This window comes from Talpa europaea (genome assembly GCF_964194135.1).
Source record: "Talpa europaea genome assembly, chromosome: 1".
Lineage (NCBI taxonomy): Eukaryota > Metazoa > Chordata > Mammalia > Eulipotyphla > Talpidae > Talpa > Talpa europaea.
The window spans coordinates 9,658,255-9,669,705 of NC_140073.1; the positions used below are offsets into that span (position 1 = coordinate 9,658,255).

Consider the following 11,451-nt stretch of genomic DNA (forward strand, 5'->3'; position numbering starts at 1 on the left):
TTTATGTGGTAGGTGTCATCATGCTTTCTTAGGACAAGCCTGGTGATAGGGAGCAGACACTCACCATGTCACCCTGTCATTGCAATCCTTCCTCTTGTGGTCCTGGTGGTGCTTGTGGCTCCATCTCTATGTCTACACTGTGTGCACATATGGCATCTGTCTACGTAATAAAGCATGTTGATCTTACAAATGATCCTTTTGCTATTACAGTCACAAGCCCCGGAATGACAGCTTTCAGTGAGATTTCCTGCATTCCATCTCACTGTGCAGACAGGCTGCTAAATTGGGCTAATGCTGTGGCGCTGGAGAACGCAGCCTCTGCGTGGGAGATTCCTCTGCTGTCCCCCTGTGTAGAAACAGCACCAGCATGTGTGGGTGCAGAAGCAGGCCCGTGGATGCATTGGGAGAGCATGTCCTGGCCATACAGCTCTCAGGCTCCTGGCTTCCAGGTTGGGGGTTCAAATCCCCTTTCTGTTATTCATATACCAGAATACACTCCTAAGCCAGTGGTGGAGGTCTCTGTACCACAGTTTACTAATCTGTGAAGTGGGGGTCATCCTATGAATTAGCTTGTAAGATTTTTAAAAAAGGTTTATTTATTTATGCATACAAGAGCTGGGGTACAGGCCAGAGACATGGGGGGTGAGAGAATTCACCAGAGACAGAGTGGGGAAGAGAACAGGCAGACTGACTGAAATACGTTGCTGAGGGGAGCAGTGGGCGAGACAGGAGAGGTCTGCTGAGCCATGTGGTTAGCTCTCTAGCCGGCCGGGGATTGAACTCATGCTGCAGAGGCTGTGGATTGCTTCATAGTGCAGTGTTTAACTCCTTGCGCCATCGGGGAGGCCCCAGCTTGTAACATTTCAATGCATATTACTTCAGGGAAAAGTATTTAAATGCGCTTGTGCAGTTCCTGATAAATTTTGCCTCTCTGTATAGTGTACCTGTTACGAGTGGTTGTGTTTAATAGTGTACCTGTTACGAGTGGTTGTGTTTAAGTGGGGTCTCTAGCTTAGGAAGGAGAAACATTGCATCCCTCCCTGATTCTACTACATGACACACTGGTTGGAAGACTTAAAAAAATCTGCAACTTCCCCTTAATACATGACTTTGTTCGACTGCAACTGTCTCCTAAGGAGCCAACCACCTGGAAGATGCCCCAGGGTGAACATCTTACAGCTCAGGGCTATCCAAGGGGCATACAATGGAAACCACATGTGTCATTTTAATTTTTCTAATAGCTACATCAAAAAAGTCAAAGAAACAGGTACAACTCATTTTCATAATATATATTTCAAATATATAAAAATATTTTATCACACCAATAGGTTCAGAATATTACCATTGTGACAGTAAGCTGGCCAAGGGGCTAGCTTACTTTCATTTCTTTGTATGAAGGCTTTGACATCCAGCATGCAATTCCCCGGCACTCACCTCCAGGGCCTCTGGTCACCTGTCAGATGCTGACACTCACCTGTGCCAAGTGGCCAAAGTACTGGGGTGCAGTACAGTGCAGATCTGGCTCTGCAGTGGAAACTTAGTGGCAAGAGAATGGTGGTTGGCTTTTCCATGCTTCTCTAACTTGAGTCCCAAGACATTATTTTTAAATTAAAATAATATTGGTTTATAACATTATATAGGTTTCAGGTGCACTGTGTCATAATTTGCCTTCTATACATGCCATGTTATGACCACCACTCTTTACCTAATTTCCCCTCTTTACCTAATTTTCCCATTCCCTCCTTCCCTTCTCTCTGATAACCATTAAGTTGTTCTTATAATCTCAGTTTGTTTTTGTTTTGCTTGTTCATTTGTTTTATTTATTTATCTTCCACATATAAGTGAAATCATATGGTATTTGTCTTTCTCCACCTGCCTTCTTTCACCTAACGTTATCTCCTCAAGCTTCATCCATGTCCCAAATGGCAAGATTTCATCTTTTTTATAGCTGCATAGTATTCCATTGTAGGTGTATATACACGTGTGTGAATATATACAATATATGTATACACATATATACACACAGTCCACTTCTTAATCCACCTGTTGTTTGACCTCATGACTTTAAGCTTTCATTTGCAGCTCTGCACCTTTACTCACGACTTGGCCTTCCTTCTACGTTGGGTACTTCCACTCTCTTGTTGGACCTTCATACCAACCCCATAAAGTAGTTACTATAATGACTCCCATTTTACAGATGAGACAACTAAGGCTTGAAACAATAGACTCCTTGTTTTTGGCCACAAGACCTGTGAGTGTCACACTGTGCTCAGAACTGCCTTGCTGTCTTGCAGGGCACAGTTATATGCATGGCGATGCTCCAGGGACAGGAGAGGGTGTCTGGCTTCTGGATGGCCACAGACTGGGGTGCAATACAGGAGATTTCCACAATGGATTGGGGCGGGAGGCAGGTTGATGATGCTTTTTGCAGCTTTGAGAGTCTAGGCTGTCTTCCTGTCCCCAGGGAAGGTGAGCACGGCTGCCTTGTCACCAGCGCCGGCTGGGCTGGAGGGCTGGATTTCCTCCATCAGCGGCGGCACAAGGCTGCCCTTCCCCAAGCTCCCCTCACCCTTGGGCAGCCCCCGTGCTGATTGCGTTGGTCTTCTCCCCTGCAGGGCCCACCGCCACATCCTCCCATTGTCAGCGCTGATACAGTACCTCATTAATTTAGACTCACTGTAAATATTTTTGGAAACGTTGTGCTGCCGTCCTGAAGGCTGGTAGGGCTGGGTGTGAGTGGGTCTGTCCACCCTTCCTGACCTCCTTCCGGCCTCTGCTCATTTCCTGTCCTAGCTGCCTCCAGCCCAAGCCCCTCCTCGCCGCCCAAAGAAAGAAAATAGGTGAACTCCAAGGAGAAAGGCTTCCTCTGGACTAGATGTTCAGGGATGGGGGGGAAGGTGGTGTGGCATGCGGGACAGTGTGCCTGACCCCATGGGGACACCGGGGTGAACTCCTGTGCCCTCCTCTTTTGCACCCCAATAAAGTTAGGTGTGTGGACTAGATTAGCAGCTGTAACCTGTTTGCCAGCAAAGGGTACTGGGCTTGTTTTTTTTTTTTCTGTCTCCCCGCCTCTGCCCCCTTGAGGTCTCTTTTTGGAAGTATTCTGTTTATCTAAACCACTCCGTTTATTAAATAATAATTAATTCATCAAAGACATCCAGAGCCACCATGGGGAGTTGTGAAAACCCCAGCTTGAGGGGTGGCATTTGACATTTAGAGGGTGAGCTACGAAGGGGTGAGGGATGTACTATTTCCCATGCTTGTATGAAATGCTGGTGGCCCACACCCCCTCCCTACTTCCCTCTTTTAAGCTCTCCTGCCTCGGCTTGGAACCCACTGGCTTCAGGGGAATTTTAGGCATCTTACTTCCCATTCAAAGTCATAGGAACCCAGCCCCCTCCAGGAGGCCCTAAAGAAAACCCTGACCACTTCAGAGGTTACAGAAATGGTGGTCCTACTGACTGCAGCCCAGGTCTCCATGCACTTATGGGAGGCCTACTGTGTGGAGATGGATAAGGAGCTGTGCTAAGTGATGGGGTGGGTGAGGGGTGAAGGGGTGTGTGAGGCGATAAGGAAAGATGTCTAGATGACCCTTGCTCACAACTTAACAACCCACCACTGGAGGCTGTTGGTGCCTTGGTGGGGAGGACAGGTACTGCCCACTGCTGGCCTGCCAAGGGTCAGTTTGCCTCCCTCCCTGGCCTCTTCAGTAAGAAATCCTCTTCTCTCACCTCTTGGAGTCACTGCCACAATTCCTAGAATCACAGCAAACTAGACCTGGTAGGTTTAATATCCTCATGTACAGAGAGGGAAGCTGAGGCTCAGAGAGGGTGAAGAGCCTTGTCCAGGGTCCCACTGCTGTGAGCTTGTCATTCAGGCTCCACCTAGAATGTCAGAGGCCCCCAAGAGCCCCCACCCAAGGCCTGCCCTGTCTAACATGCCTCCTCTCCACTCATTCTTTGTGTCATCATCCACTTTGTTTCTTTGTAGAGTCAGAACAAGCTGAGTTCCTTGCATTTACATATTATTTATCTATTCTATTCCTCCCCACCCCTAGAGTGTGCTTGGCATGGATTGCTCACACCAGGTCTCCAGTGACCGGACACGTTTGGCCTATAGTAGCTGCTCAATGAATATTTGCTGAGTGAATAAGTTGCTAGCCACAATGGAATTGGGGCTCACGTTGCCCTGCTCCCAAGCTTGCAGGTCCCAGGATCCCAGGGATTCTTGGAGTTTGGAGTATATGTCCTGAGAGGTTTTTTGGTTTTTTTTTTTTTTAACATTTATTTATTTATACAAGAACTGGGGCATAGGCCAGATGAGTGGGAGGATGAGAGGATCCACCAGAGACAGAGTGGGGAGCAGAACAGGCAGACGGATGAAATACACTGCTGAGGGGAGCAGCGGGTGAGACAGGAGAGCTCTGCGGCGCCATGTGGGTTTCGAACCCTTGCTGCAAACGCTGTGGAGAGCTTCATGGTGTGGCACTCAACTGCCTGCGCCACCAGGGAGGCCCTGAGAGTTTGAAATAGCACCAAATGGCCAGGGGAAGGGGAGCTGCTGAGGGGTCTGCTTTAATTGTCAGATGGCAGCTGGCCATTTGGTTTTGGTCAGATAAGCTGCTAAAGTAGGATTTGGGAGGGTGTGTGTGTGTGTGTGGGGGGGTGTGCCTGGGGGGAAGGGAAGGTAGCATGGCTGGGGAAAGGGGAGAGGAATTTCAGAGTGGGCTGGGCAGCAGAGGTTTTATTCCCCCAGTTCCCCTGTCCTCCCTCCCCTTTCCCTGGGATAACACCACCAGCTGTTAGGGACACAGCTGCAGCTGCCTCTTGGGAAGGGGAGAAAAGGTCCGGTTGCCCTGGGTGAGTTCCATGGAGTTCAAAGCAGAGCTGTGAAGTGAGGGGGCTGGAGCAGAGTGAGAGGAGGAGGTGAGAAGCCAGCCAGGGGCAGGGAAAGTCTTGTTTCTGCTTTGAAGTCCTCCACCCAGAGCTTGGGGCAAGGTCTGGGCAAGGTCTGCCTTTCCAGAGTTTCCCCTTGTTCCAAGCCCTTAGAGAGATTCAATTAACCATCCCTTCCTGTGCTCTGAGGAGGATGTTTACCCATCCCTGACCACACCCTGCACCAATGCGGGAACCCTGCACGCCTTACCCACGTGGACTCCCTGCTCACCCTGCACGCCTTGCACATGTGGTCTCCACGCCCACCAGGCCCCATCTGCTCACAGGCACACACAGACCCTGCTGGCAAGTGCACACACTAGCCCGGGGCCTGGGAGTCTGCTTTCTAGGCCAGGAATAGAGTTGTGTGGAGGGGGGGGTCTGACCGCTGAGGAGGGGACTATTGAATCGCTGACCCCAGAGGTCCTTCCCAGCAGTCGAGGCTCTCCTCAAGGGCCCCGCCAGGTCTGGGGCACTGTCCTGCCAGGAACTGTTCATCTCAGGCTCCTCATAATACCCTGAAGAAATCACCCAGGCGAGGGAGAAGTCCCCCAGGAAACCCGCTCAGCCTCTTCAGGTCAGCCAGCTTGGGGAACACTGGCCGACAGTCCGGCCCCCAGCTGCTGGTTTACCAGATGACTCAGGGCAGATACTTTTGGATCAATTTAGCAAGCAGGGGGGCCTGGTGAAGGCAGCAGAGCAGCCCTGGGTGAAGACCCAGCCTGTTCTGTCCTTTTCCTGAGTGTGTTCCTGAGACTTAATTCAGCCACACTCCAAGTTAAGGGGTGTAGGGAAGGAAAGCGGGGGTCTGCACGGGTACTCTCTGTCTGGTAGAGGCTCACGGGGCACACGGGCCAACTTGACTCAGCTCTCATCTTCCATGGCGTGTGGGACAGGCCCTTGGGGGAGGAGTGAGGTTGGCCAGTTCTGCTCATTTCAGGTTGCCATTCTGGGGGACTCCCGCCATCTGCCATCTGGTTCCAGCTGGCTCTACGTGGGAGGCCAGGTCTTATCAGCATTCTGCCCCCTGGGCCCTGGAGAGTGGCCCTCCCCACCTTAGCTCGTTCCCTCCCCGGTTTCTCTGTAAGGTGAACTGCTCTTACCCGCTCTGAGGCAGAGTGCGGAGGCCCGAGGATTAAAGAGATGGATCCATATCCTCTCCCAGGGGTCTCTGGGCTCCTCTCTGGCTTGGGATCCAAACAGCAACAGCTGGGAGGAGGGACCCTCTGTGCTCACTTGCTCCCTTCCTGCTGTGTCCAGGCTGCAAAGGGCCCCAGTGCCTGGGAAAGAAGCAGAGAATATCCCGACTGCTGGGGGAGGGGGTGCTTAGACTTGGCATGTCCTGAGCAGTCAGGACTGGTCCCTGAATAGCTCTTAGGGCCCTTTTGGGAGGTCACAGTAGCCTCTGAAGAAGTCTGATGTGGTGGAAAATCAGCAACATCCACTCAAGCCTGCTTCTGCTTTTTGCCACCTGCATGGATTTCTGTTAGACAACCCTGAAGCGCCACCCCCTGCCCCAGTCCTACCTGTGTGTCCATGTGCTGTGAGATCCCTGAAGCCCCAGGCCCTACTGGGTGAGCCTATCGCCACTGCACAGACTGCCAGGAAGGTTCTAGAGCTTGGGTCCTACTGCCTCTCCAGCTGGCCTTAGGCAACCAGGCTTCTTGGGTCAAAGGACAGTTGGTGGATCAAGTCATGGCTCTAAAATTAAGGGTGCAGCATAGACTCTTACCCTGCAGGCTCTTGTCAAGAGTGAGGAATAGCTCTAGCATATTTTAGTCAATCTATTTTTAGTTTTACACAAGAGAGCTTATTTTAAGGGAAATTGCAGGTATCTTAGCACCGTCCTACAAATCTAAGCTCAACAGATGACACCTCCCCCAATTTTAAAAGGGTTGTAGAGTTTTTTCCTTTGGGAATTTAGTGCTTTTGTCCATGGGCTCAAGATGACCTTGATTTAATCCATTGGCTCAAATTCTGGCTCTGACAGTTACTAGCTGGGTGACTTTGGCCAAGTCACTTCACCTCTCTGTGCCTACGTGTCTTCATCTCTAAACTGAGATTAATTGACTTTCTAAAGTTGTTGTGAGGGTTAAAATAGATGACAAATCTTATAAAATGCACAAAATATTTAGAAGAATGTCTGGCACCCAGTAAGTGTTCAATATTTAATCCTTATTTCTCTTTCGTATCTTTCGTATCTCTCCATTAGGTAAAGGTCATCCAAGACTCCCAGGATCTTTCTCTCCAGCCTCCTTTATTGCATCTTCCCAGTGCATCCTAAAGTTCTGGCTATGCTTAATTTCATCTCTCTGCCTTGGCATTTGCTGTCTTTTCCTCTTGGCCTATCTGTCCAACCTTTCATTCTTGTGAGGCTGCTGTTCAAAGAGCACCCACTGGGGGCCCAAGCACAGGTTTTACTTGTCCTGTCCTCTGTTTGCTTGTTTGTTTTCCCAAATAGATTTAACTTCCCAAATACAAATCTGAAAATTTTTCATTAAATTCGGAATTTGAAATTATGTTGAGCAGTCGGAAAGCACGGTAATGTTGGGCTCCATATTTCTGCATGGCACCAAGAGGCCCTAAAGAAGAACTGGACCTGAGGAGGCCTCCTTTGAATGTTGTGTCTTGCTCCAGTTTGCCATAGTCTCCACTACTCCCTATTGTCTCAAAATGACTCTTTCACCCATATTCACTGGCTGGTCTTTGTGGGTATGTGCGTTTGGGGTCCCGGCTTTAAGAGCCTTGATGATTTTCTGACTAAGTCTCCTTTGAGACTATGGGTTCCAGTTCTGTAAATTCTGCTTTGGTTGTGGCCAGGATTCATCTCCTGATTTTGCTTCATCACACCACTACCCAACTTCAGATGGCCTCCTCTACACATCTTTCCTTTGTCCCAGAGTTCTGGAGAGGTGATCAAATTGGACAAAGTGCATTTCTTTTTTTTTTTTTTAAAGAGGCATGTATTATTTATTTATTTGTTTATTTATACATGCACTAGGTACAGTCAGAAGCGCGGGAGGGTGAGCGAATTCACCAGAGCCAGAGCAGGGAGCAGAGCAGGCAGAAGGACCGAAGCACACTGCTGAGGGGAGCAGCGGGTGGCAGGAGAGGTCTGCGTGCAATGTGGGACCCTCCTCTGGTGGCCGGGGAGCAGCCGGGGATCGAACCGGCACTGCAGAGGCCGCGGGCAGCTTCGCAACCCAGAGCTCAACTGCTGCGCCACCCGGGAGGCCCTGGACAAAGTGCATTTCTATGGGACTGTGGCACCCCAGTGACTGTCTCTTTCTTTTCCTCCTCCTTTAGCTGCAACTTCCTGACGGTATCCTTCACCCCAGGGTCTTAGAGAGACCTCCTGGTCTATGGAGGGCAGTAAGAACCCAGGCACGGAAATATGTCCATGTTCTCATTGCATAGTAATCCATACACTCATTTCTCTATACAGAATACCTTCCCTCATTCACTCATCAACCATTTAATGATCATCTATATGCCCAGCACTGTGTCAAGTTCCCGGAGAAGAAGAAAAGCAAACAACAAAACTGTAACAAACTCTACCTTGTTGGGCTTCAGTTTCCCCACCATGTTGGGCTTTCTGTTATGCCTGTTTCAAATGTCCTGCAGTTCACCTGCAATTATAACCTGCCAACAGCTTAGGAGTTCTAGACAATTGCTGTATAACTGTGTCTGCAAACCACAAACATTCCCAGGAATGAGGGTCAAAACCAAGGGGCAAAAGAGGATGCTGTAAGGGGAAGAGTAGGAAGAGGGTGCTAGATTGAAATTTGGTCTGGATGGGGGTGGGAGAGCAGGAGGGGCTGGAGGGACCTGCCTGCCTGCCAGGAGGGCCACCAGATGCTCAGACCATCCTGCGAAATCTCACACCCTCCCTGCCCCCCACCACCCTGGCTCCAGCTCAGCCTGGGCTTTAATTTGCATAATTTGCCCCATTTAGAGGGGACCTGAGGAGGTGAGGAATGGAGTGGGGAGTGCTCCAAGGGCCAGAGGAAACCAGAGGGATAAGACTGGGGCGAAGGTGGGCACAGTCAGAGGGGGAGGCAGGACCAGGGGGAGAGCAGGCTGCAAACCACAGATAACATTCTACCCAGCACAGCAGGGGTCAATTTGGTCCACTTGTCCAGTGACAAGAAGTAAAAAAAAAAGTGGGCTGTAACTTAAACATCTTAAGACTCGCAAGTGAGGGGTTGGCCTGGAGGTGGGAGGAGGCAGTGACGAGTGAGGAGGAGACTGAGACTCAGGAGGGTGCAAGGAAGGGTGTTGCTGAGGCCGGGGCCAGCAGGAGAGGGTGGCAGGAAGTCTGCAGGAGCGGGGCATCCTCCAGGGTCCCGGGAGCTGCAGAAAGCCCCTCCAGCGTGCTGGGACGGGCTCTGGACACTCCAACCCTGGTCGCTGTGCTCTGAGGCTCAAACTCGAAACCGGCCCGTGCTGACTTGGTGACAGCCGCGGACCTGGTTCCCCTCGAGCTCTGCCTGTTTTCTCTCTGCTCCCAGGATGGAGGAAAGTGGCGATTTCGACAACTACTATGGGGCAGACAACCAGTCTGAGTGTGAGTATTCAGACTGGAAGTCCTCGGGAGCCCTGATCCCTGCCATCTACATGCTGGTCTTCCTCCTGGGCACCACTGGGAATGGCCTCGTCCTCTGGACCGTGTTTCGGAGCAGCCGGGAGAAGAGGCGCTCAGCTGACATCTTCATCGCCAGCCTGGCCGTGGCTGATCTGACCTTCGTGGTGACACTGCCTCTGTGGGCCACCTATACCTACCGGGACTACGACTGGCCCTTCGGTGCCTTTGCCTGCAAGCTCAGCAGCTATCTGATCTTTGTCAACATGTATGCCAGCGTCTTCTGCCTCACTGGCCTCAGCTTCGACCGCTACCTGGCCATCGTGAGGCCGGTGGCCAACGCCCGGCTGCGGCTGCGGGTCAGCGGGGTGGTGGCCACGGCCGTACTGTGGGTGCTGGCCGCCCTCCTGGCCATGCCGGTCATGGTGTTCCGCTCCACGGGGGACTTGGAGAACACCACCAAAGTGCAGTGCTACATGGACTACTCCATGGTGGCCACCTCCAGCTCCGAGTGGGCCTGGGAGGTGGGCCTGGGCGTCTCATCCACCGCCGTGGGCTTCGTGGTGCCCTTCACCGTCATGCTGACCTGCTACTTCTTTATCGCCCAGACCATCGCTGGCCACTTCCGCAAGGAGCGCATCGAGGGCCTGCGGAAGCGGCGCCGGCTGCTGAGCATCATCGTGGTGCTGGTGGTGACCTTCGCCCTGTGCTGGATGCCCTACCACCTGGTGAAAACGCTCTACATGCTGGGCAGCCTGCTGCACTGGCCCTGCGACTTCGACCTCTTCCTCATGAACGTCTTCCCCTACTGCACCTGCATCAGCTACGTCAACAGCTGCCTCAACCCCTTCCTCTACGCATTTTTTGACCCCCGCTTCCGCCAGGCCTGCACCTCCATGCTCTGCTGGGGCCAGAGCAGGTGCGGGGGCGTCTCCCACAGCAGCAGCGGGGACAAGTCGGGCAGCTATTCCTCTGGGCACAGCCAGGGCCCTGGCCCCAACCCGGGGAAGGGCGGAGAGCAGACGCAGGAGAAATCCATCCCCTACAGCCAAGAGACCCTTGTGGTTGACTAGGGCGGGGAGGCGAGAGGAGCCTGGTGCCCTCTGCCCTGCCCCAGCCTTTGCTCTTGACTCTGAGAGTCTGGTAGCTGTGGTGCCTTCTCCCTTGCACTTGACCCCATTGCTGCTCCTGGCCCCCTCCACCTCCGCCTCCTCCCCTCTTACTCGTGTAGTGTGCTCAGAGGGCTGTGGGCTGAGGGGTGGAGACCCTGCCGACCCACGCAGGGCTAGTCCGTATCTGTGGGACTGACCTTGCACCAGCAGAACCTCTTTGAGCCTCAGTTTCCCCCGTTTGCATGAAATGGGGGGAGTCATACTGGCCCGAAAATGATGTGTGAGTCCTGGCTCAGGAAGAGTCTGTTCCCTTTTCCCATTTAGTTTTCCTTCTCTCTTCCTCCCTCCGGTTCCCCTCTAGCTCTGCAGATTTCACCCCGAGTCGAGTCCTTCCCTTCCGACTTCCCCAGCTCATGGCTCTCTCTCTAACCCTCCCCTGCCTTTGACCCCTTGGTTCTGAAGGGCTCCGAAGGGTTAAGATCCTGATGCTTGCCAACACTGACCCTGTTCCAGTTCTTTATCCTTGTTCCCGGAGAGCAGGAGGGAAGGGCTGGGGCGGGGTGGGCTGTCTCAGTAAAGACTTGGCGCTCCAGTCTCTGCAGCCCAGCCTCTGGAACTTCCCCCAAACTGGATCAGATCATTGTAATTTCAGGAGCTGGGGTCCCCAGAAGGGAGCCTCCCTTCCTGCAGCCCGGGCAGTGCGGCTTTGATGCCAATTAGATAAGCTTTGCACAGATGTCCCCAGACGCCCCTCACCCCCTGTTCATGGGAACTAGAAGGCAAGGAGTTGACCAAGTCCTGGGCTTGGGGAGCTGGGAAGGGA

At 52.3% G+C, this 11,451-nt stretch overlaps 1 protein-coding gene across 1 annotated transcript; it reads left to right on the forward strand.

The window, feature by feature from the left end:
• Window positions 1-9,446: 9,446 nt before the first annotated feature.
• On the forward strand, window positions 9,447-10,589 carry APLNR (apelin receptor; the record flags this gene model as incomplete). Its single annotated transcript, XM_084232584.1, has 1 exon — window positions 9,447-10,589. One exon carries the CDS (start codon window positions 9,447-9,449, stop codon window positions 10,587-10,589), a length of 1,143 nt encoding a protein of 380 aa, XP_084088710.1.
• Between the last annotated feature and the right edge of the window lie 862 nt (window positions 10,590-11,451).